The sequence below is a fragment of the Artemia franciscana genome, chromosome 21 (genome assembly GCF_032884065.1).
Source record: "Artemia franciscana chromosome 21, ASM3288406v1, whole genome shotgun sequence".
Taxonomy (NCBI): domain Eukaryota; kingdom Metazoa; phylum Arthropoda; class Branchiopoda; order Anostraca; family Artemiidae; genus Artemia; species Artemia franciscana.
The window spans coordinates 26,660,892-26,687,964 of NC_088883.1; the positions used below are offsets into that span (position 1 = coordinate 26,660,892).

At 34.5% G+C, this 27,073-nt stretch overlaps 2 protein-coding genes and 1 long non-coding RNA gene across 3 annotated transcripts in view; 2 read left to right on the forward strand and 1 right to left on the reverse strand.

Annotated features, from left to right (window-relative positions):
* Positions 1–5,701, forward strand: part of LOC136040617 (uncharacterized) — a 21,584-nt gene extending 15,883 nt beyond the window's left edge. The window contains exon 3 of the long non-coding RNA XR_010620836.1: positions 5,537–5,701. This is a non-coding gene — a long non-coding RNA (uncharacterized LOC136040617). The remainder of the gene's footprint in view (positions 1–5,536) is intronic.
* LOC136040614 (histone acetyltransferase KAT6A-like) lies at positions 4,547–16,773 on the reverse strand. Its single transcript, XM_065724892.1, has 4 exons — positions 16,656–16,773; positions 10,828–11,891; positions 7,913–8,088; positions 4,547–4,752 (listed from the first exon to the last, which is right to left on the reverse strand). Exons 1-4 carry the CDS (start codon positions 16,681–16,683, stop codon positions 4,623–4,625), a joined length of 1,398 nt encoding a protein of 465 aa, XP_065580964.1. The 5' UTR covers positions 16,684–16,773; the 3' UTR covers positions 4,547–4,622.
* A 63-nt stretch (positions 16,774–16,836) lies between these two features.
* On the forward strand, positions 16,837–26,323 carry LOC136040616 (uncharacterized). Its single transcript, XM_065724893.1, has 4 exons — positions 16,837–16,926; positions 18,767–18,929; positions 22,276–22,413; positions 25,929–26,323. The coding sequence occupies exons 1-4, from the start codon at positions 16,924–16,926 to the stop codon at positions 26,273–26,275; spliced, it is 651 nt and encodes a 216-aa protein (XP_065580965.1). The 5' UTR covers positions 16,837–16,923; the 3' UTR covers positions 26,276–26,323.
* Positions 26,324–27,073: the final 750 nt, after the last annotated feature.

Genomic DNA, 27,073 nt, shown 5'->3' on the forward strand with positions numbered 1-27,073 from the left:
CTAAAATTTTGACAAAATAATGCCACTAGAGACGAGCATGATTCTAAAGTATTTCTTTTGTTTCCACTATGCCTATTAGGTAGCCAGCTACTCCCCATTGTATATCACCTCTGTTAACCGTTGAGGTAGCACAAACAATTGTGCCATCGATTGCACAAATGATGGCACAAGCGATTGTGCCATCGTTTTGGCACATCCGGTGCCAAACACCCAGTGCCACATCCTAAATAATTTAATTGATTTATGAACTAATTTAAAAAATTGACTTTTGTAAAAAATAAAAGAACAGCTGGCAAGGCTCCAAAAGTTTCCCGTCTAGTGGGGCTTTTAAAAATTCAACCTTTCTAAGAGAATTTGTTAGTTAAAGTTAGAATCAACTAGCAAATTAATGAAAAAACTAAACTTCCTAAAAATGTAAAACAAGTTGTGTGGCTACCAGTAATTATTTATCTTCTCCGGATATCATTATTTTAAATAAACTTATTAAACTAATGCTTCACTTATTTTTCACTTCTAGCTCAGGAAAATGTTAGCTAGCAATTTTAGACCAGGTTTCTTAGTGAGACATTTTCTAGAACAATTTTTCTATGCTATGTAAATTGGTCATTTGCCAATAAACTTGGACTATGAATAATCAACTCTAGGTTATGCACAATAACTTTTTGGCATTTTTGTTTTAAAAAAATCACGAAAAATTCCCCTTCCCCGGATATTAATATCCCTTTTTACAGTTCATTAAAAAAATATTTTAAAAAATCCTAGCCCCCACTCTACTCATGATCATATTCGTGAATTAGTTCAACAGTGAAAACATTATTTTTTTTCTAAAAAAATCAGGTCAAATTCCATACCATATAATCATTTCTATTATTTGTTAAAGCAACTTCCTGCACTTCAAAGTCCTACTTGTTGAAGGGAATTTTGCAACAACAATGAAGTAAATCATAACACACTATGCAAATACAGGTTGTTAAGAGGTCGCATCAGCAATGCTTCAGGAATGATTTATGGTATTAAGTAGAAACTTTCATTGTGTTTTGGGAGGGGGGGTGAAGAAAACCAACGGTGTTATGTGCATACTTCTACTAATGCTACTACTGCAACTATTGCTACTACGCAAGCTAAAGGTATTAGGGTAAAGATTTCAAGGAATATTTAGGCGGGTGTTTAAACTAGGAATACTTAGCAGATGTTTCAGTAGGAATGTTTATTACCCTATATTACATGATTCCCTTATAAAAGCAAAAAAAGGAATAACATTTTAATAGTCAAAGTCGTGAAAGGTCAGAAGTACTAAGTGTAAGTATAAAAAAAATATATTAAAAAATAGCATAGTTTCCCAGACAAGATAACATTCTGATCAATGAAAATTACAATAGACTTTAAAGAAAAACAATAAAATTAGTGACTTCCAGGTACGTCAGTTAATTAATTATTTTATTTAAATAATGTAACACAATTATTTGATTTAAATTTGATTTGAAAATTTTTTTTTGCATCTTAAGGAAGTTATCTAAAAAAAATCCTTGCCCCTGCCGCTTGTTCGTGAATTATTGTCCTTTATGCCTAGGTGTTATCAAATCAAGCATACTACGGAGATAAGACCAGCCTATTAGAGAAGGAGCTAGAGTTTCAGCACCCCGTGATAATGTCATTCTTGTCCCCTCCCCGCCATCACTACAGTAATATAAGGATCGATACAGCAATATAAGCTTAGGACCCCCCTGAGAGGCTACGCCTGGGACTGCCACCTCCTAGCTACGGCTCACCGTAGACCTTAGTTCCTCCAGTACCTCCAGAGGCATACATTACATTATTGAGTAGCCCCCAATCCTTCCTCAAGTTGGTATCTGCGTAGATGCCCTCCCAACTCTGGGGTGAGACTCTTCTGGAGGGCTCTTCCGTGACGTTTGTACGTTCTACGAACTTCTACTTCTTTGGTCTTCCTTGATGACGGGGACCTTATAGTTGCCATTTGAGGGGCATTTTAGGAAGTTTATCATCTAGCACATGGGGGGTATGTCAAAGGTATTGCCATCTTCGTTGCCTCACAATGGAGACGATTTATGGTTGGCATTTGAGGGTATGGATCTCGTCGTTTCTGACGATATCGCCCATTGCCCCTCCCCCTAGCACCAATAATAAAGTAATGGACTAATTGAGGTGGTTTTTGCTTTCTAATAATCAAAATGGCAATAATAACGTTCCATCCCATAATTTGCTGCAATTAGAAGAAAGGTCAGCATTTAACATTATTTGAAAAACGATTAGAAACTAAATAAAAAAGAACAAGTTTTTTTTACTGAAAGTTAGGAGTAACGCTAAAACTCAAAACGAGCAGAAATTATTCCGTATATAAAGGGGTTGCCCCCCTTCTCGATACCTTGCTGTTTACGCTAAGTTTGACTGTTGTGTCCCAAATTTTTAAAAACGGCTCCTGAGACACAAGCACTTTTTTTAAAAGTGCTAAAAGCTTTAGCGTAAAGAGGAAGGTATTGAGAAGAAATAATTTAATATACAGAATAGTTTCTTTTTGTTTTGAGTTTTAATTTTTCTCCTTAATTTGAGTTTAAAAAAAAATTATTTACTTCAAACAATAGGCACGAATTTGAAGTAAACTAAATTTCAAGTTTGATTTATCATTTCAGTTCATGGATCCAGTTTTTTTCAAACTAGAAAAAAAGAAGAAAAGGGAGAGATGGAAAAAGATTTTGTGGGGCGTAATAGGAGAAGGAGGTGAATTAAGAGGAAGATTGAGAAAAGTATAAGAAGAAAAAGATGATACAAACGATTCTCTGGCGCTGTAAAATTAACACTTTACGTCAGCAGTCAGTTGAAACAATTTAAAGGGCTTTAAGGAAAATTTTTTGGGACTTTCCAGGACTAGAAACTTTCGAGAGCATTTTTGTCCTAGAAAGATCCACTGCAATTCGTTTTTGATAGCTGATGCACAATTATGTGATGCATATTATACATAATTTTATACATAATTGTAATTATATTTATAATTATACATAATTTTATAATAAATCAAATTATAAAGACATTTAAATGAAGCTTAATCGTAATTTCCCAGTTTTAAAATTAATTCCAATGTCGTTTATTCTGCATGGACATCCTTTATCCTGTGCCATCAGTTGAGAGAGAGGGGGCAGAGAGCGTTTTCCTCCTAGATTCCTTAAATGGGTTTTTTGCGGCATTTTCATTGAAATTGTTGGAAAAAGTCCCCCCCCGAAAAAAACAAAAATTTCTTGCGTCGATACCAGAGTATGTATATTTAGAAATACTCCTAGCTTCTGAAACTAGTAACCTGAAAATATACCTTTGGTACATTATAAGTTGGTTGGACATCTCAGAATTTTATTCGATACTTTCATGGCCCTCTTCAGGCAAAAATTGACATATTATGCCACAAAATAGCAGAAAATGCTGTCTTACTATGGTGCAACCCCTTTGGCTACATAGGACTGTTCCCTATAGCTACAAGAAATTTCAGTTTTCGTTTGAATAAGCCCTCACCTTATATTTTAGAATCACTTAATTTATATGACTACTCTAGGGGGGGGGGGAATAAACAATCGTCCTACTCAAGAGAATATAAAAATTCGCATTTACATTGACAGGGGTTGAAAGCTGTTTCGGATCATTCTAATCTACTGAATTTAATTGTGTAGTTTCTATCGAAATCATTTGCCTTTCGGTAAGTTTCTGCTACTTATTTACAGCTAGAATGATTTTATCAAGTTTTTAAATTTTGGATAATCGTTTTCGAAATTTATTGAATTTACGTACTTGAAATACCACAAGAAATCAATCCCTTTGATTTACATATTAAAAAATACAAATTTTCACTTTAAAAAAATTTCAAAACAAAAGTGCTTCGTACGCTATTTGTATTATTGACAAAGGCCACATATCTTTTGACGTTTGGCGTTAAAAACGTTACACTAGAAACGTTATATAATTAGTCAATCAAGAAAATTCAAGTACTAAGGAAAGTTCTGGTACTTATTTTCAGATAGAAAGATTTTATCAAGTTTTTTAATTTTGGCTAATCGTTTTCAAAATTTATTGAATTTACTTATTTGAAAATACCACGAGAAACCAATCCTTTTGATTTGCATCTTTTACAAAGTTTTAAAACAAAAGTGTTTCGTACGCTATTTGCATTTTTGACGAAGGCCACATGTATTTCGACGTTTAGCGTTAAAAACGTTACACTAGAAAAGTTATATAATTCCTGCAAAAAGGGATTACTATGCTTTGTTCAAGTGACAAATCTCAATCACCACGTGTATAGGTAAAGGTACGCACGCAGAGGGGGGATTCATGCCTTGTCCCTCACTCTTATATCGGTTACCACAGTAATTAAGATTGTTGTTGTAACCGCTTCCCTAAGCTAGACTGTTTTGTGGAATTTTTATTATCCCCCACCCTTCCTCTGAAATAAGCTCCTCCAATTGTGGCTTAAGTTCCCAATATGCTCGGAAAGCAGAAAAAACTAAACTTGAAAATGTTTAAGGTTTACTCGAGTCAAAAATTGGGCTTGGGTTCTGCTTTATTAAAATTACTACCATATATAAATAGTGGGATAAATAAAAATAAATAGTAAATGAACAACTTCAAAGTTCTTTTTCATTATACGGAAGTTTTCCACAGGATAGATGGTGACACTTATCCATTGATTTGATAGTAGACTCAAAAGAAGCCATGGGTGACTTTAGGTGACTTGGCAAGATGGCCCTGGTAATGCTGAAAAAAATTAGGGTTTTAGCACGAAATAAAAAAAAATTGGCTCAACGGCCGCATTATCTAATCACAAATCTTATATGGCACCTCAAAATGCGTAATGATAAAAGGCCTAAAGTTCACATAACTGAATTTATAGATAAACGAAACTTCTACTACTAAGGCTGATGTTACAAATTCGAAAAAATAAACTTCTAATTGCATCAAATGCCAAAAAAGCTTAGATTGAGTACTCTTCAAATTCCAAGCCTATAAATTCAGACTAGGTACCTTGGTTTACCAAAAATGTCACATAGAACCCTTAGCTCCAAAAACACCTTTATTATCAACATACCGACAATAAGCTCCACATATGCATGTAGTGCTTTTAATATACAAGTTTAAGAATTCAGATTAGGCATGTAGATTTGACCAAAAGTGTCACATAGAATCCTTAGCTCCAAGAACACCTTCATCATCAACATAACGACCTTAAGCTCCACCTATGCGCATAGCGACTTTAATCTACAGGTTCAGGCTAGGCAAATAGGTTTGACCAAAAATGTCAAATAATGCATTTAGCTCCGAGAGCACCTTATCTACAGGATATCACTAAACTCTGCGTAAGTATATATTGTGTTTCAACCGTCACATTCTTGCATCTCTCTTTAATTTATTTGCCCTTCCTCAAATTTTGTATGTTAATTCTTACCAAGTCTGATATAAGAAAATACGTTCATGTTTCTTAAGGTTCTCTAAATACCTGCTTCAATTCCCCCCATGGTCACAAAACTCATGGATTTTTTAGAGGTTTGAAACAACTGATCTTGAAGAAGCTGTTTCCCGATAAGCAGGATACACATTGCAAAGACAGATAACTATCATTGGTACCCACTACTAGTGCGTCGTGTGTAGCTTAGAACCGTAAGTTTAAATGTATTGTATTTATTGTTTTCTTATTTTCTGTTGTTTGTGTTAGCGCAGTGTTTAATTAGTGATAATGATTAATTATTAATTATTGTTAATTGTTATAATTATAATATTATTATTTATAATTATAATTATAAATAATAATACTATTATTTATAATTATAATAATATTATTATATATTATTATAATTATAATTATTATTGTTAATTATTATAATTAATTATTATAATATATTATTATTATAATTATTAATGAATATGATTAATTATCAATTATTGATTTAATTATTTAATAATTAATTATTTTACACTGTTGCTGTTTAACGGGTTCTTCCATAAATAGTAATAAAAGCACATTTAAGCTCTACATGTAATAATTCAAACTAAGACGTTTGACTAAAAACGTCACAGGTCTCTCTAACTATATATAAAGCCTTTTAACTCCACATAAACCCTTTAAGCTCTATATAAAGCACGCAACACTTCTGAGCTCCAAATAAAGCATATGACGTGTTAACCTCAAAATCTATGAATTTGGGCTAGGCAATTCAGATTGACTAAAAATTTCCCATAACGCCTTTTAAATTATTGCAACCGACTGATGACGTAAAGTGGATTTTTGCATCACCAGAAAGACAATGCGTCACTACCCTAATATTATCTGTTTTCATTAAATTCTTTTCTTTTCTAAGTAATTAAGGATTTTTATTGAGACCAGCTAAATCATCTAATCACTAAGGAGTATCTTAGATCACTAATTTCTTGAGAACGAATTTACTTTCAATCAGGAATTTATAATTCCTATAAGTTTTTATTCGGTATATTTAAGTATATTTCAGAATAATTCATTTTATTTCTATTCAATATAATTCAGCATATAGTAGATAGTACCGGGAGCCGCCCCGGCACGGCTATGCAGCAGGCTCCTATATATGGATTCTCATTGTCGCTTATCTTTTAACGACTGACAATGTGAGCGTTTTTTTGATGTCATGACGTCATCACAGGTTCAATTTAACCACCACGGGAAAAATACGAATTCTCTCCTAAATCTATGGCCATTTTAGATTGTTTTGGTGACCAGCAATGTCAATGTGCCAGTTAAGAAAAAGAACTATGTAGCCGATTTTGAAGTCGGGCCTTGACACTCGGCATGTGGTAGGCTTGTATATATTGATTCTCATTGTAAGTAGGAGCCTCCAAATGAGTCACCTTTGTTTGCTACTCATTCCTCGGGAAAATGGAGGGCCTCCCGGAAATACATATAATGTTAAAGGGTCCCAATGACTTGTAATCAACAGCTCCGTAATTTATGCATTTTTTCAGTTTGTAACAGGTTTTGCGCCACATTTTGTTGGTGTCAAAGATTTTGATGATGTTGTTCTTTCAACGTAATATTTATTTCTTTTTCACTCTCACTTGACTCGTTCTGAGTTTTGCTGTCGCACGCTTTTGTAAATTGACTAATACTTGGTATCCTCTACTTAGCTATGTTCGTTTTGTAATGTTGCACGTGTCATAGATATAAAAACAGTAAGTTCACTCCTGGGGAAAGGGGGACTATGTAATTTATTCTCTTGAAGTATACTTATAAATATGACGTCAATCATACGATTTTTCGTTTCATGATTAAGTTATTTGTGTAATTTTACCTGCATCACAAACACTAAAAAGGATACAACTACTACTGAGGCAAATATGACGTATGTATGCTTTTTGAATGTATTCATAAATATGACGTCACTCACTTAGACGTCTTTTTCCAAAATAAAAGCTCTTAATGAATTTTCTCAGACTTCTGACCTATATAGATCGTTTTAATAGGCCAAAAAACTCCCAGAATACCAATTTTCCTAAAAAAATACGGAGCCATTTTTGAGGAAAAAATACATGCATAAATAAATACTGACATACACAATTATTGCTCGTGTAAAGAGATTGTATATCTAATTTCTTTTGTCACTCAATACACAAGAATACTAGATGGCAGTGACGTCAACTCATGAAAAGATCCGTATATTACAAAATATTTATATACTACTACTCCTACTAACTAGCTGCAGTACCAAGCCCCCAAAGACCCACGTAGCAGTGTACCTCCTTCCTTCATCTCATTCTATTCAAACCTTCCCCCTTTACCCCCTCCCAAGAAGTCCCAATCTTCTTTAGATCCTTTGCTATAACCTCTTCCCACCTCATCTGGGATAGCCTGTTCATTTTCCTCATAACTTTATAATTTCGAACGAATACATACCTGAGAATTCGGTTACTGTTCTCTTGGCTTTTAACAAATTGTCCAAGCTCACAAAGAAGCCTTTCCACGCACTGTTCAGCTTGCAAAGCGTTCATAATTGATTCAACAGTTCGAGTATTGCTGCTAAATAATGGTTGTGCAGCCTTTTGTGAAGCACCGCGTCTTTGTCTTCCAGCCTGTAATTTGCATCAGTTAATTTCTAGATTTGTCAATCCACTATTCAATTTTCCTCTAAGAAAGATTTGTTTTAGAATATGCCTATTTGAATCATGATCTAATTTGAATATTACTTTGGATGTCATTCGAATTTCTTTAAATTAAATTTGAACTTGGGTCAAATTTGACTAGGTTTAACCTTGCTTTAGACTTGATTTGGATAACGACAATAATAGAAAAAAGTCAGTGAGTGTAAAATTTCAATGAAAAAATTTCATAAATGTCAATAAGAAAAATTAGTTCCTTTTACGACAGATTTCATGTGCATTATTGTAATTTACAGCAGGTGCTTACGGGGAGTCCTTTTGGAACTCAGCTGCACGGGATTTTTTTTCCGATTTTCCCACATTTCTGCACAATTTAGTTCTTCTGTGAAGTACTGTTTTTGACAAAGGGCGAAGCTCAAGCATTTTTGTTGGGGGCCAAGAGGGGTTCATATTCGGATATTTAAGGGGCATGGGCTAGTAAATAGGGGAGAGGGGGTAGTAAATAAACTGCAAGTGGAGTGGTGACCCTGGTTTGAGCTGGAATTTCAGATGTGACTTTCCATTAATAATTTATCAAGGCCACAGTTGTCTCCCTTCTCAGACATCTTACTATTTATATAAGATGTCATATAGTATATCTTATATTTATGTACTGTGCTTTATTATTTATACACCCAACCTTACGAGCTCTGCTTTCTGTTGGGGTTAATATTTTTTTGTATCTTTAAGTATATTAAATAGAATATATACCTATCTCAGAAAATATATATACAAGAAGGGTAGTGTTCGAGTGGGTATCCCCCCAAACAAACCCGAACGACCATTGTTGTACTGGAAGCGAATGGCGTATCAGGTTTGATTTTAAACCTCTTATGAGCTCACAAATCAGTAATGAGAAGCAACTTCACTCATACCCTAGTCACACTTGTGGATAAAAAAGCCACTTTATTTAATTAAAGCAGTTTTTTTTATATTTTAACATCACCCTAGTATTTCACAAGCAAAAAACTCATTTGGGAAAAATTTGTTTTGAAAAGGCTGTATCAGCATTTATTTGTTTCCGTGTGTTTCTCACTAATACTTTTTCTTCGCATCTTTTCTCGTATTCTTGTTACAGATAAACTGGAAACACCAGAAACCAGAAAAAAAAAACAGAAAAACTGGTGTTGCCTGCTTCAATCTTTTTTGTTTCAAAAAACTATAACTCTTGACTCTGGTTGGTCCATCAGAAATTTTATGCTTAAAGGTCGAATAATATCGAGAAATTAATCGAGATTATTAATCGAAATTAATTACTCGTTTGTAATCGAGAAATTACAAACGGCATTTCAATGACTGCAGAATTCGCACTGAAGCAGGGTGCAAAAAGATATTGTCTAGTGAGAAATTCAGGAACGCTTATTATTATTCTAACTAGTCTTAACAGTGAAATATCATTTTGATAACACAGTAATGAGAATTTAGAAAAATGGCCTGAAATTCCTCAAAAATGCATCCGAATCGAAACGAAAACCACACTACTGGAACTGTCATTGACGAAGACCCTATAGAGACAACGTCTCCTTACTTGAACGTAAGGGCCGTACCCAGTAGGAGGGTTAGGAGGTTTGACCCCCCTGCGAATGGTTTAATGACTCGTACAAACGTAAAAATACATATAAACAAATTTTAAGGTGTTCTTCAAAGTTTTTACTCCCCCCCTTAAAAAAATTACCTCCTCCCCCGAACAGAAATTCTGGGTACGACCCTGGTTGAACAACAAGGAAATCTGTTATTTGCTTTGTTAAGTTTACAATGACTGATGAAGATGCTCAAAGAGTCTATGCCAAAAAACTTGCTGCTGATAGAGAAAGTCAGAAAAGAAAGCGTGCCGAGGATCTATCAGCAGCAAGTTTTTTGGCATAGACTCTTTGAGCATCTTCATCAGTCATTGTAAACTTAAACATTAATAGATTTCTACGTGAACATATGTCTTATATAACTTGAATGACGTCACCGTCAAAGCAAAAATGACGACAACTAATTTCATGACGTCAGCCGACACAGAAACATGACGTCACCTGACAACTAATTTCATGACGTCAGCCGACACAGAAACATGACGTCACCTGATCCACAGATCCACAGACAGACAACTTATTTTTATATAGATAGATATGTATAGTTGAGTAACTTTCCACCTATCCAATTTGAACAATTCGATTTTATATAGTGACCCTTGGATTTTGAAGTTACAACACGGACTTTTACACTTATGAGAAGAAAGCGTCATGTAAAAATATTAATTTCCCCATAGAGACTTTAAAGTTATTTTTGTCTTTTCAACAGCAGACTAGAAGATACCACCAGACTGGCCCGGGATTGTTTGCTGTCGAGGTGAACAGATACATCTTTCTAAACAGTTGGTCTATTACCGCAGAAGTATCGCGTCGGGATCAGGAAGCCCGTATTGCCGTTACGATTCTGTGATTTCTCGGCTATTATCTTAACAGGAATTTAATTCCTGTTAAACAGGCTTTAGTTAGCTTTAATTTTTTTAGGAGTGCTTGAATTGGTCCATCGTCGCTAATTAACTTAATTAACTTCAATCTTTTAATCGCTAATTAACTTCAATCTTTTGGATTTACCATTCAAAAGTTATAATTATTATGCATCTTTTACATCTTATTCATTTTATGCACCTTTTATACATAATTATAATGACTATCTTACCTTTTCCTCTGTCTGGCCTCCTTCTTTAGCAGTAGCTTGGCTATAGGCAGTAACTGTTGGAGAACTTAATGGCTGTGTATAGAGTGTAGTAGTGGTAATAGGAAGTGGAGGAGGAGCCATATTCTGGTCATGGTTGGATAATAAGGAAGCTATGATGCCCTTTTTCATGACAAAGATACCTGCTAGCAGTTGAAACAGAAATATCATTCCAGCGATAGTTAATCCAGTGAAAAATATAGATGGTAACAGGTCACCCTTTTTTGCATACATTTCTCCAAGAGGGGTTGAAGGCTGGTAAGCGAAGAACCCTCGTGAGATAGGTAAAGGTGCTGATGGGATGAATGGGGCGTTCGCAAAGGCGTTCTTAAAAGGTTGAAGAATTCCGAAATTTCCGAAGCTTGGTAAAGATGCCGGTGCTGCAACAGGGATATTCATTTGCTGATTTTGAAAAGACTGAGGATATTGCTGTTGTTGCTGCTGCTGTGGAGGATATTGCGGTCGTTTTGGGGAGTACTGAGGTTGCTGAGAAGGAAATTGAGGTTGCTGAGGGGGAAACTGAGGTTGTTGAGGATGATATTGCTGAGGTCGCCTCTGGAATACAGGTTGTGGGCGTTGAGGTCTTTGAGGTCTAGGTTCTGGTCTTGGCTCCTGCCAGTACTCGTCTTCCTGTGGCTCCTCAGTCTGCTCTGGCTTTTGAATGACGACAATAGTGCCGCCTCTTCGTTTTTCTTCATGGTCTTCATCAGAGCTCTTTCCATGTGGCATTCTTACCACAGCTACTCCAGAATGTTGAGCTTGACTTTCTCCAGGAGACATCCTAACAACTGCAACGTTGCCTTGATCATCCTGCTGAGGGATATCCATGAGCTGCACATTTGGCTGACCGATTCTCTGGAAGTTTGGATTTTGTCTTGATATAGGACGACTGCCTTGCTGAACAACTGAAGCTGGCAGTGCCTCTACGTGCACCTTCCGCTTTGATATTTCATCATTTTGACGTGGAGTTCTTTCCTCACCTTGTGGTAATGCTGTGACGCCAAGAACCAGCAGAATCAGGGTGAAGGCTAGAATAGAAATTCGTTTAGATCAATCCTCATTTTCCGCTGAAAGTATAGAATTTAATTATGAAAAAGAATTATGTCAAAATACAAATGTCTATTTATATCAAGGATATTATTTAATGAGGAAAATTCCCACTTAGTTAGAATTAGGCTAAGGAGTAAAAATAGCTCGATTTTTTCTGTGTTAATTCAAATTTGTTACTTCTGTAATTTGCTTTAAACGGTACTCTGAATGAGAAGTAACAGTGGTAGGTAATAAAAGTGTCCACAAATCTCTCACTTCACCAATTAGAAACATGGTTTTTTTCTCGTGAGTACAAACAATAAAGTTTTAATAATTCTACTTAGAAGTTAATGACGTATAGAGCCCCCTCCCCACGTACTAGAAGGAGCAGTTTTCTTTATTTTTAATAAAAGTAAAATAAGGCTTATAAGCTTTTATACATAAAGCTTAAGATACCAAAGTTTTATGATAAGAAATAAGGGTTAATTCCATTTTTTGACTTGAAGAGCGAAATTCAAAGTTTTACTTTAATTACGAAATTATTATTTGAGCAATTATAGAGGAACTGAAGGTACTTTATAGAGATGGAGCTCCAATTCCCAAAAACTATATTTAGATCAAATGTTTTCTATCCATGGAGAAGTCAAATCGGGAAAGCCAATTCTTTAGGATATTTAGTTTTTCTTATAGGAGGAAATGGAAACTTCGAGGGAGGGTGTAAAGAGGCCTTGAATAGATTAGGCTGGAGGAGGACCGTGCGTAGCTTTGTTGGCCTCAGGCGGCTTGATGCTGCAGTGAACTATTAGTAGTAGTAGCAGTAGTTTACATAATGGTTTAAATAAATAAGTTTCGAAACTTGATAATCCTTTTGTGGACGAGTCAATATTTAGGCGACAAAATTTTTTTTGCAATCTTATTCTTTTCCCTGAACATCATATTTGAGTCCACTTGCCCTCCAAAAACAGATCAAAGTTTCAATTCAACTCCCCAGTCGTCTTCCGGAATAATTATTTCGGAAAAAAAAGTGTTGAATGGTATGGCTGATTCAATTTTGATAGTATGGGTGATTATACTGGCTTTTGATTTACCTCGCTATTTCACGTGATTAAACTAGAAGTTCTAGCGGGGCTAATAGTGCTAAAACTTTTTGGAGGATTGGAGAAACTTTTTTGGCCTGAACATTTCTTCTTGATCCCCATAAATCGTTCCCAAGAGTGTACAGTTATGGTATTTTGATAACTTTGGAACGCATGTGCTGATTGTGCCAAAACTTTTAAACAGATTAGAGACGGGAATCTATAAACCGTTCTGTTTGGTTCCTTCCGCGATTGAATATTCAACACTTACTCACCCCCCTTCTCAACCGAAATTCCCCGAAAGTTTCAAATTGATCGTCAATTGAAACTTTCCCAGTATCCCGTTCCCAGGATTTTGGCCTGACTTTTTTGCCAGGATTTTGGCCAAAACTTTTTTTGGCCTGAACATTTCTTCTTGATCCCCATAAATCGTTCCCAAGAGTGTACAGTTATGGTATTTTAATAACTTTGGCACGCATGGGCTGATTGTGCCAAAACTTTTAAACAGATTAGAGACGGGAATCTATAAACCGTTCTGTTTGCTTCCTTCCGCGATTGAATATTCAACACTTACTCACCCCCCTTCTCAACCGAAATTCCCCGAAAGTTTCAAATTGATCCTCAATTGAAACTTTCCCAGTATCCCGTTCCCAGGATTTTGGCCTGACTTTTTTGCCAGGATTTTGGCCAAAACTTTTTTTGGCCTGAACATTTCTTCTTGATCCCCATAAATCGTTCCCAAGAGTGTACAGTTATGGTATTTTAATAACTGGCACGCATGGGCTGATTGTGCCAAAACTTTTAAACAGATTAGAGACGGGAATCTATAAACCGTTCTGTTTGCTTCCTTCCGCGATTGAATATTCAACACTTACTCACCCCCCTTCTCAACCGAAATTCCCAGAAAGTTTCAAATTGATCCTCAATTGAAACTTTCCCAGTATCCCGTTCCCAGGATACTGCAGGTTCACTGCTTTCATCACCTGGCACCATAGACTGATTTTTTATTTACCTTGATATTAAACTGCGAATACATTATAGGTCCCATAAGGGGCTTATAATGCAAAGATATTTGAGTGGATAAGAGAAAAATATTTTTAGCCCCAGCCCCTCTGCTCCCTTTCCTCAGGTCAAATTGAAGTCCTCTCGCCCCCCTCCCCACACCACACTTCCTGATAGTTTGAACTTAATATCCCATGTCATTCCCGAGATGTTGCACATGCACTAATTTGGTAATGTGGTATTATTTAGCGTATTTTGACTTACTTGACCACCTTAACGTGAATAGATTCCAACCCTAATAGGGGATTATAATGCAAGAAACTTTAGGTGATTCGGAAACATAATATATTTGGCTATACCCCAACACAAAATTTGGAGTCCCACTGCCCCACCCTCTTTTTCCTACTGCGCTACCCGGAAGTTTCAACTCTGTTAACCAAGGTGTTTCTGATGTATTTTTTGTGCTTTTTGATTCGTCTCGATACTTAACTGTGAATAGATTTCGTAGGTTCTATAGCACCTTATGTGGTAAAAGCCTTATGATGTAGCATAGACAAAAGTTTTAACCCCTTCCCCACTCGACAAAATTTGAAGTCCAAATTTTGCCCCATCCATCTTTTTAATGTCCACAATAATGACTGAAAGTTGGAGCTTCATCCCGCAAGCTCTTGCGGCTATAATATATTTAGCCCCAACACAAAATTTGAAGTCCCACTGCCCCTCCCTCTTTTTCCTACTGCGCTACCCGGAAGTTTCAACTCTGTTAACCAAGGTTTTTCTTATTTATTTTTTGTGCTTTTTGATTCGTCTCGATACTTAATTGTGAATAGATTTCGTAGGTTCTATAGCACCTTATGTGGTAAAAGCCTGATTATGTAGCAGAGACAAAAAATTTTTAACCCCTTCCCCACTCGACAAAATTTGAAGTCCAAATTTTGCCCCATTCATCTTTTTAATGTCAACAATAATGCCTGAAAGTTGCAGCTTCATTCCGCAAGCTCTTACCAGAATGTTTCATATAGGCTACTTCGATGACCTGAATATACATAGTATGTTTTAATATACCTTCCCCCTTCTCATGTCAAAATTTCGGATATAGTTGATCATTCTCCCCCCCCCCAAATAAAAAATTTAAATAAGAAAATTCTGTAATACTTAATTCGATCCCCCAAAGTGTTCCTAAGTTATTGCGGATAATTTGAAACCTTGGGTGCACATATCATATTTTGATTTATTCATGCATGCGTGTCGTTCCAGAGTATATCGTAGAGAAGCTAGGAGCCTAGGCCTTACAGAAGATTCCAAAGAGCTCCTATTGATCGAAAAACCAAGACTGAAAGGACCGCCTGTTTTACTGAAACTTTTTTGCGAAAAATCACTTTTGGCCTTTTTTGGGCCCCTTTCTGGGTGCAGATCTTGCTCTGATACAATTTTTGGTATGTTAGGTTGCTCTTGGTGCAATAACTTATGGCTCTAAGCTGAAAACTGATAGGAACAAGCTTTTTCGGAGATAGCAAGAAGTCACTAAACTAGAATTTTACTAAATCCAATCAAATTTTGAAATGATAAAATTTCAGAATACAAACAATAAATAAAGAATACAAGATTTGTTTTAATTTCGTGAAAATATAACATTTTTGACTTTATTACATTCATAAAATACCGAGGACATCAAAAAATCATCTTGCGTTCTGGACCCCATCTTAAGTCTGTGAATACGTGAAAGTCAAAGTTTTGATTTTTTTTTTCTAATAGGAAGTTTTAAGGGCAGCATGACGTCTTTGTCTGTATTGTAACATCGTGAAAAAATATGCAAAACTAAATACAAAATTTTTATTAATGCTGTTCGTATATAAAAATTTAAACAGTAACAATTTGTTAATTACCAATTACAATTATAACTTCAACGGAAAGCAAGATCTTCTTAAGCTATTTGGTTGTATTTTTTGCTGCTTAATTTTTGCTGACTATTCAACTTTTTTTTTTTTTTTAATTTAGCACCCACTAGTCCATTACTGTAAAAAACTACATAAGTGCAAGTGGATGCCTTTTTTTATTAAATAAAATTCCAAAGTTTGCTAATTTTTGAAGACATATATCGTTGTTCAAATTTCCACTTGACGGATTCAAATAACCATTTCTTTTCCGCTGTCCTTGGTACTTTGAGATCTGTATTCCTTCTGTAAGTTTTTAATCATTTTTTGTCGCCCTATCTTTTTAACGTTTCAATATAAAACGACAAATTTCCTATAAATCAACATATGCAACTCAGCACAAACCATCTACCAGATTACATTTTTGAAATTTCCTTTGTGCTTTTTAGGTTGAAAAGAAAAACATGCTGAAGATATAAAACTTTAGTCATAATTTTTTTTTTTCAAAACATGTGTAGATCATTCTCTAATGAAACCTAAGCAATATCATAGTTCTGGATATGTGAATAGATAAATAAGATAGGTGTAATAATAACAACAATAGAAGTATGTTGTCTTTTTGGTGCAAGTTTCAGATTTTGATTGTCGCAAAAGAGCAGGTTTTGTAGATAATACAAATTTTTTGGCACCCACAAAATGTTAATTCGTATTTTTCTTGAAATAATTCAAAGACAAGTCATTTTGCTTTCGATAAGTATTGTAAAGCAAATTATCTAGGAAAGCTTTTGGCATAGCCAAAAACATACCTTACCTGTACAAAAAACTTTCATTTTAACCATTGGCTTTCACTCTTAAAACTGAACTAATTTGAACTGAAAATTTATCATGAACTTCCTATTTTACTACCTTCTTTAGCTCCTCCCTTGTCCTTTCGCTTTTTACCAAGAAGTCATAATAGGTTAACGTCTTACATTTTGGAATGCTGACCTTGAAACACGGAAGTTAAAAGAGTTCAAACAAATTTCAAGAATTCAAAATTTGTTAGTATTTTTTGTGCGGCTCTCGATTCTACATCTAAAATGGTAAGCGAAATTTACCCCTTTTTTTAAAAATTGAATTACTTTCATTTCAGGCACTAATTTCACAGAAACTGGGGAGTGAACAAAATATGTGGAATAACCTTTGCCCTAGCCCTTAGTTCATTATCTGTTTTGAATCAAAATTAATAAGGTTAATGTTTAATCGGCCCTCACCCTTTCCTGTTAGTTTCAAGCATTTATGAAAAATAAATCTTTGCAATAAAAAGCATAAAAACGTGCATTTACCTTTATACCTAACTGTTATAAAAAAACTATATATATATATATATATATATATATATATATATATATATATATATATATATATATATATATATATATATATATACATATAGTGAATAAAAAAAATCACCGGTGCAACAGCACAGATACAGAAACAAACACGCACCATAAAACCAAACATAAAATATGTAAACTATAAAAAGTAATAATAAATATTAGATAATATATAATAAATAATATATAAATTATAGTAAATTATAAATAATAGATAATATAAAAAATTGACACATAAACAAAAAAGAAAGAGAGAAGGAAAAAGGAAGACTGTTTTCCTACTTTAGTAATTAATATAGATAAGTACTTGAACGAGGCATTAACTTTACTCATCCATCCAATTACATAGGTCAAACAGCATGACCATACACAATCAACCGCAAAGAATAATCTATGGACAGGCAGTCGTGTCGTAAGTAAGTATAAGTCGTCATATACCGAATAATTAAAGCAATAAATCAGACAAATAGTTCAAAGGCGACCACCCAACACAAAGACTCATCAGGCGAATACACAGGATCCCCTATCCCCAGGAACTGTGGAGGTCAAGCCATCTCCGAAGGCATAGTTCTTGGACCCCCCAATTATGCTGAACAAAATAGCCATCTCAAAATCTTGATCGGACGATCTACGGGAAAAAATCGTACTTATATATATATATATATATATATATATATATATATATATATATATATATATATATATATATATATATATATATATATATATATATATATATATATATATATATATATATATATATATATATATATATATATATATATAATGTTTAAAAAATCACCAATGCAACAGCACAAACACAGAAATAAACATACACCTAAAAAAGACAGAAGCTAAGGTACTTTTTTGACAGGGTATAAAGAATGTCTTGATATGGTAATCTGTTTAGCGATATTATGAATAGGCGTGCAATGTTTGGGTACCCCCTCCCTTTAATTGCACCTTTAAATCAATAATATTGCCTGGCTTCATCTGGCGGCGTAGATAAAAAATGGGCAAATAACTCATACTGATAAACATCGATATTCAAATATCGATTGTTAAAGCTAAATGTTAATTATCGAATAGTTTAGCTTAAGTAAAATGCAGGTCCGACAGTCTCGATTTAAAAAAAAAATGTTCAACAGTAACCCTTTTTTGACAAGGAACGTTCCCTAAACCAGGGTTGCCATTGCTTAATTTTCCCGAAGCTTCTAAGATTCAATCCTTTGCGTGGGATCTTGGGAAAGAATATATGCCAAACATTACCCTCAAAAAGTATGCTCAGCAGCGTTTTTTTCAAGAGGGACAAACTCTCATTGGCAACCCTGCTCTAAACTTTCAACTTTTAAAATTGACTTATTATGATGCAAGTATTGCATGAAAGATGACATTCGCAAAAATAAAAACTTTTAGAAAATGTTGAACTGTCCAGAAACATATTGTTTTTTTCTTCTGTAGTAAAATTTTCTGGCCGAATTGTTTTATAATGGATACCTGAAACTAAATTATTTATGTTATTTAAAATATATTAATTCATTTTCAGCAAATTTCCTCCGTCATCTCTTTGCTCCTTGTTTTTTCTGCTGTTTTGCTTGGATTCGCTCTTGGTCAACCTCCAAACAGTTATCAGCCATACAGGCGGCCAGGTGGTAGCCCGTATCAGTTTATGGGCAATCAAGCCCCCTCTTTTGATGAAGAATTGGCAGGTAAGGTCCAGTCTATGCAACTTTTTGCAACTGGGTTTTATTTCTATTGACCTTGAAATTTTAGTCACTTGAGGATTGCGAGACGGGTTTTAAACGCCCCACCCAAGTTCCAAGGTGTCGGCACTGCGTGCCGACACCTTGGAACTATGGGCTTCCTTTGCGTCTTAATCAACTTAATCACCGCATTTGTCGGTACACTGGACGATTTCGTTGGTATATTATTTATTCTCTCCCCCTGAACTCTAAACCCTAGCTTCGCCTCTGAGGGGGGGGGGATATATTAGCCTTATTAGCCATTAACTATTAAGCACCTAGGGTTTAAAATATGTAATCTTACAATCTGGAAGTATACTAAATATAATTTTTCAGGCTAAATTGTACGCAAAAATTTTACGGGCTGAGGGTTTTTTTTCAGCGAGGATGGAACTATCTGGAGGGAAATTGACAGGGGGTGTACTTTACGTTGGATGAAATGTTCATGGAGAAGTTTCCCGCCATATGGGTATATTTCATGGAGGCTGAGCCAGACTTGCCTGCATTACTCGAAAAAAGAACATCAGTTAAATAAAAAAAGAAAAATTTAAAGGGTTTCCCACTCTTCAATATTTTGCTCTTTATGCTAAAGTCCGACTGTTTGTCCTAATATTTAAGAAAAGCTGCTGATTCGCTGGGGCCGTTTAACGGGGTAAGAAGCTTTTTTAAAAGTGCTAATAGCTTTAGCGTAAAGAGTAAGGTATTGAGAAGGGAGTAACCCTTCATATAGGGAATAATTTCTGTTCGTTTAGAGTTTTAATGTTGCTCCTTATTTTCAGTTAGAAAAACTTGTTTGTTTTATGTTTAATCCTATCTATTATCCTTATATATCCTTGCCTTCAAGAGAGTTTATTTCAATTAATTTCCGTACGTTTCTTAGTAGAAAAGGCGTCTGATTGGTTGATGGTATTCACATAACATCACTTTCAGCCAATCAAAGATCTGTCCAACCAACAAACCTACGATAATTAATTGTAATAATTTCTATTGAACGCACGTTTAAAAAAGAAATTTAGCCGGTTTAAAAATAACCAATCGTCAAGACTTCCTGCACATAAGTAACATTACTGGTACTATGAGCAAGGGCATTCAGGATTTTATTCGGCGGGTGGGGCTACAAAACCCTTAAAACAAGCAACACAATGTTTTTATATGTATTTTGTTACGTTTTTGCGAGTCAGACAAAGATCTTAGGGGGAGTGGGTTCAAAAAAGGTATCCCACTCACCTGAATACAGCCTTGACCATTAGCCTCCCTCTTAAATCCCTTCTCATGCATAATGAAAAGGGGGGACTCCCTAAAATGTCGTCATTTTTGCCTTGATTTAATTTTTTTAAATAGGACTATAGGATTTCCCTGTGTTATTTCATTAAGTTGTCTCCCTTTGCCTTTTACTCTGTATTTATTGATTAGCAATTAAAGACAGTCTCCCTGCCACAAATCCAGCCCCTCCCCCTCCTACCTTGTCTTTAAATAAATTCGTTCATTCATCTCCTAGTTTTGGGTTTTTTGTACTTATTATATTTTTATATCATCCTAGAGTCAGTTTTTATACTGATTAAATTTGAAAAAAAACTGTTTTTTTTTAACTGAAAGCAAGGAACGACATTAAAACTTAAAATGAACAGAAATTACTCCGTGTGTGAAAGGGGCTGTTCCCTTCTCAACGCCCCGCTCTTTACGCTAAAGTTTGACTCTTTCTCTCAATTCTATTTTATTAAACAGTAAAAAACTTTAGCGTAATGAGCGGGGCATTCAGAAGGGAACAGCTCCTTTCATACACGGAGTAATTTCTGTTCGTTCTAAGTTTTAATGTCGCTCCTTGCTTTCAGTTAAAAAAAAAAACAGTTTTTTCTAATGTAATTTCTGAACGTTTTTGAATTAATGCATGTTTGATTTTGGCTCTCCGCGTATAAATTATTAAAATGAAATTTGTATATTTATTCTTTTTTCGCTAAATGGCTTTCTCTTTGTTTTGATCAGACCGTTTTGAGAAAAAGGAGTGGGGGAGGAGGCCTTGTTGCCCTCCAATTTTTCGGTTATTTAAAAAGGCAGCTAGAACTTTTAATCTTTAACGAACGTTTTTAATAGTAAAAAATAAACGTAACTTAAGAATTAACTTCTGTAACGAACTTCTATGTTCGTATATTTTTATTATGTATATGAGGGGGTTTGTCCCATTGCTAATACGTAGAATAAATAGTTGAAATTACTAAAAATACTTTAGCGTAAAGAGCGAGGTATTTAGTAGGAGAAGAACCTCTCATATATGTAATAATCTCTGTTCGTTTTAAGTTTTAATGCTACTCCTTACTTTCAGTTGATAAAACTTTTTTATATTTATTTTTTAATTGTTTTTTTATAATAATACTAGAAAATCCTGCGCCCCCTTCATTGAATTTCTCTTCCCCCATGACATGTTTCTCCAATAAAAGATCCTCCCACATAGCCCCCTCCCCTCAATCCCCCGGACAAAAAAATGCCCCTCAAAACGTCTGTACATTTTCCAATAACCATTACTGTATGTAAACACTGATCAAAGTTTGTAACTTGCAGCCCCTCCCCCGGGGACTGTTGGGGAATAAGTCATCCCCAAAAACATAGTTATTGCGGTTTCCGACTATGCTGAACAAATGGCTATCTCAAAATTTTGATCCGTTGACTTTTGGAAAAAAATGAGCGTAGGAGGGGGCCTAGGTACCCTCCAATTTTTTTGGTCACTTAAAAAGGGAACTAGAACTTTTCATTTCTGTAAGAATGAGCCCTCTTACGACATTCTGGGACCATTTGGTCGATACGATGACCCCTGGAAAAAAAAAAAAACAAATAAACACGCACCCGTGATCGGTCTTCTGGCAAAAAAATACGAAGTTCCACATTATTTTAGATAGGAGCTTGAAACTTTTACAATAGGGTTATCTTATACGCTAAATGCTATGGTGTGATTTTCATTAAGATTCCATGGCTTTTAGGGGGTGTTTTCCCTATTTTCCAAAATAAGGCAAATTTTCTCAGGTTCGTAACTTTTGATAAGTAAGAATAAATTTGATGACACTTAGGCTATATATTTTAAATCAGCATTAAAAAAACCCATTCTTTTGGTGTATCTTTTAGTATCAAAATTCCGTTTTTTTAGAGTTTCGGTTACAATTGAGCCGGGGTCCATCAGATGTTTGATCATATTTCGTTTCGGTGCCAGTCTAACAGTGGAATCCGTCTGTGATATTCTCTGTGTATGCCGTACAATTATAACTTAATTTATTTTAGCTTTTTTAAATTTATTTAATAGGCCAAAATTCAATTATACTTTCAGATGAGTCACCTGCACCACTGAATCAGCAGAATATGGGTAATCAACAGACAAGCTACTTGACACCGGATCAGGTAACCCCATACCCTCCTTCTCTACTGATGGCCTCCGCCCCTTCTCCTGCTTATTCTAGCTTTATGAGTAAGTATTATGTATATATTTCTCATTGACTGGTTGAAAAATATCTCCGTCTGTGGTTTTGTTCCTTTGATTTTTTATTCTCTTTTCAGTTTTTAGTTTCTCGTTCGTCATGAATGCTGCCTTATAATTTGTTTAAACTTTAATCTAAAAAAATATCGCTTTAGTAAGATGCAAAAATTTTGGAATAGAATGATTGTAGGATACTGTGAAAGAACACCCTAACTGCAGACTGAAAATTATTCCCGAATCTTCAGACTAGATACAAACTGAGGAATATAATTTGGGGAATACAAACAATCAAAAAGTCCAAAAACAAGAAAATAGCTTACAAATTTTGGTATATCATAAGAGAAACCGCCAAAATCTTGGTTACAGGGTCTCATGCAATAAAAAAACGAAAACGAAAGAAAACGATTTACATTTCTTGGCCTTTCATCCAGGAAGTACAATGGGGGTTGGGGCCAGCCATTCTGTACTTTCGCACACCCTTCCTGTTTACCCTCCCCAGATTTCTCCAGGTACCCATTCACAGTTGGATCGACTCTGACCTAGCTTGCAGAGTCACAGAAACTAATTTTGTCATTGAAATTGAACATTAACATTAAAACCTAAAACGAACAGGCTATACGAGGGGGACTTCCCCCTCCATAACACCCACTTTATACGCTAAGGTTTTATTTGGATTTACTAAAAGCACTTATGTGTGTATAAATGTAGTTAATAGGTAATAATAAGTGTTTTAGGTTTCTCTTTAAAACATTTGAATTGAAAATTTTATTCTTTGAAGTAAATGTGCATCAACTAAATCTCCTACTTTTGAACGAGTGGAAAAAATACACTTTATGCCACACCAACCATCATTATGTTTGTGCAATCTTTCATAAAGCATTGAGGGCAAAAAGTCTAATTCATGGTTGTCCTCTTAAGGGCAACCTCGTATTAATATATATATATATATATATATATATATATATATATATACTAGCTGTTGGGGTGGCGCTTCGCGCCACCCCAACACCTAGTTGGTGGGGGCGCTTCGCGCCCCCCCCAAGCCCCCCCCGCGCGCGTAAGTCGTTACGCGCCATAATAGTTACGCGCCATTGTAGTTGTGTCCCTATGTCCCACCTGTGAATATAGATATATATATATATATATGGTTTTAACTACGTAAAACTTGCGAATATACAACATTCTTTGCTGTCCCATTGTCTTTGCATATAAATAGATTGTCAGGTTTACCGACTCTTGAACATGCAACATATAATGGTCCATGGGAAAACAATCTGTATTCAGATCTATACCTCATGATTCTAATGATTGCCCTTGAGCTTTGTTGATGGTGATTGCTAATCGACCATTCCCTGTCCCGGTGTCCCGGTCGTCATTTACATCCCCCTGTTTCCCCCGGTGTCCCCGTTGTAGTTGTGTCCCTGTGTCCCGGTCGTCATTTATATTCCCTGTGTCCCGGGTCCCGGTCATCATTTGTATCCCGGTGTCCCGGTCTGTATATACATTCGTTTTTTAGTTTTGTTTTTCTCCTTTATTTTTTTCCTTTTTTTTTCTTTTTTAGCTTATTTAGATTTTTAAATTTTTTAGTTTTTTTTATTAGTTTTTAGTTTTTATTTCTTTTTAGTTTTTTTGTCCCGGTCGTCATTTATATCCCCCTGTTTCCCCCGGTTTCCCCGTTGTAGTTGTGTCCCTGTGTCCCGGTCGTTATTTATATTCCCTGTGTCCCGGTCGTCATTTGTATCCCGGTGTACCGGTCTGTATATACATTCGTTTTTTAGTTTTGTTTTTCTCCTTTATTTTTTTCCTTTTTTTTCTTTTTTAGTTTATTTAGATTTTTAGATTTTTTAGTTTTTTTATTAGTTTTTAGTTTTTTTTTCTTTTTAGTTTTTTTGTAGTTTTTACCTTCTTTTTAGTTTTGTTAATTTTTTTTTTTACTTGTGTCCTGGTCGTCATTTATACTCCCTGTGTCCCGGTGCTTTGTTGATTGCTAATCGAACATTCCTTTTGTCCTGGTCGCTTTCTCTTTGAGTGTCGTCATTTATTTTTTTCTTTTTTAGTTCTTTTAGTTTTTACCTTTTTTATTTTTTTTTTAGTTTTTAGTTTTTTTAGTTTTTTACCTTTTTTTAGTTTTTTTAGTTTTTTAGCTTTTTTATTTTTTTTATTAGTTTTTAGTTTTTTTGTAGTTTTTGCCTTTTTTTTAGTTTTTTTAGTTTTTTAGCTTTTTTATTAGTTTTTAGTTTTTTTTGTAGTTTTTGCCTTTTTTTAGTTTTTTTAGTTTTTTAGCTTTTTTATTTTTTTTATTAGTTTTTAGTTTTTTTTGTAGTTTTTGCCTTTTTTTAGTTTTTTCAGTTTTGACGTCACCTGATCCAGTTTTTTCAGGTGACGTCACCTGATCCACGATCCACAGATCCACAGACAACTTATTTTTATATATATAGATAGTTTTTTTTTTTTTACTTATGTCCTGGTCGTCATTTATACTCCCTGTGTCCCGGTGCTTTGTTGATTGCTAATCGAACATTCCTTTTGTCCTGGTCGCTTTCTCTTTGAGTGTCGTCATTTATTAGTTTTTTCCTTTTTTTTTAGTTTTTTATTGGTTTTTACCTTTATTTTAGCTTATTTTTCAGTTTTTTCCTTTTTTTTAGTTTTTTTTTATTTTTTATTTTTTTTAGTTTTTTACCTTTTTTTAGTTTTTTTAGTTTTTTTAGTTTTTTAGCTTTTTTACTTTTTTTATTAGTTTTTAGTTTTTTTTTGTAGTTTTTGCCTTTTTTTAGTTTTTTCAGTTTTTTTTTTAGTTTTTTATTGGTTTTTACCTTTATAGTTTTTTTAGTTTTTTAGCTTTTTTATTTTTTTTATTAGTTTTTAGTTTTTTTTGTAGTTTTTGCCTTTTTTTAGTTTTTTCAGTTTTGACGTCACCTAAACCAGTTTTTTCAGGTGACGTCACCTGACACATCCATCCATCCATCCACAGACAGACAGACAACTTATTTTTATATATATAGATATATATATATATATATATATATATATATATATATATATATATATATATATATATATATATATATATATATATATATATATGAAAGGGGGTCCGAAATTAAATCTGTAATCATTTAAATATTCATTCAATTCATAAGAAGTATTTCTCAATGAAACTTTGAAAACATGGTACTAAAACACTTTCTTAGAGCTTAGATACCCATTCTCTATTAGAGAATTCATATGCCAACATTAATAGATGGAGGGCAACTACAATATGCTCTACAATCTCTAGTTCTATTGGATAATCGGTCTGTAATAACGGTTTGTTTTTATGAACCGCGTGTGTGTTTAGAGACGAATGGTATACTGCACGCCAGAATAGTCTTTGAGACTCAGGGACTGCACCCAGACTATATGAATTGGTAATATTTCTGGTATAATTTTGAAATCAGGTTTGTAATTTTTAGAAGTTTTATAAAAATTATCAAATATGTTTTTTTTATCTCCATTTTAATTTTCAGGACCTCGTTACCCACCACCAGCTTCTCCCCCCAATCTTGGACTGTTAGAATCTATTCTGTCGTTGAAGTCATCATTCCTTCCTACCCTGGTAAAATCAAGTTTAGCAGCCCTTGGTTTTATCTTTGTAATAAAGCTTATCATCAACTTGTTCGCCCTTCCAAAGATGGCAGCCATGGAAGCATCAGGAATGCCACACACAATATTAGCGAAGGCAAATGCAGAGACACCGCTAAATTCGGTTGATGCGGGTATTATACGTCATAAGAGAGATGTGAACGAAATCAGCAGCTATGACCACTTAGAAAGTGTGGCCAAGATTCTCGAAACTCTCAGTGAATTTTATTGATTACCTTTTATTTATTTTATTTATTAATTAAATTATTTTAGAATTTTATAGATATATTGTCACACTTGATTGATGTACCATCAGCTTCACAATCATATTTATTACTGTCTCGCGGTCGCAAGTTTTCCCTAATAAATTTATGTTCAGTCTAAGAACTGAAATTAAGGTGTAATACTTAAATTATATGATGTTTCATTTTAAAATCCTTATAACAATCTTGGCATAATTTTGATCATGCAAGGGGAAGGGGTGAATGCCATGTCTGTATAAAGGGGTGAATGAATGTCTGTATAAATTTAATGTTGAATCCAAAAGACTACTAGATTTTCAAACGAAAGCTATTTTTTCTTGAGCTTTTTGATGCCACATTTTCGCTTATTTTTTTGTTTTTGCTCCTTTTTGCTCATTTTTCATCATATTCTTTTTCTTAATACCCGAATCTTTGCATAATTAAAAGGGCACTGATATTCAAAGTTTCCATCTTTTCTAATGTCAAAAAATTATGCCCCGAATCTTTACTCTGATTGCTGAATAAAAAAAAATTGCGCTCAAAAGCTGAGCATGAGTCAACTCGCCAAATTTAGTACGAGATATAATATCAATATTCGAATCTCCTCTATAAAAACCTAGTATCTGCATTTTCATGTTTTAAAGGTACCAATTTTTAGCGACAGAAAATGAGAGTGTAACTTTTAGGCTGACGCTTTAGAGAACTTGCCTGAGACTCTAGGCGGGCGTGCCTCTCCAAAAGCTAATACACAAGTATTTGTCCAATTTGAGAGTCATAGCTACTCCCGC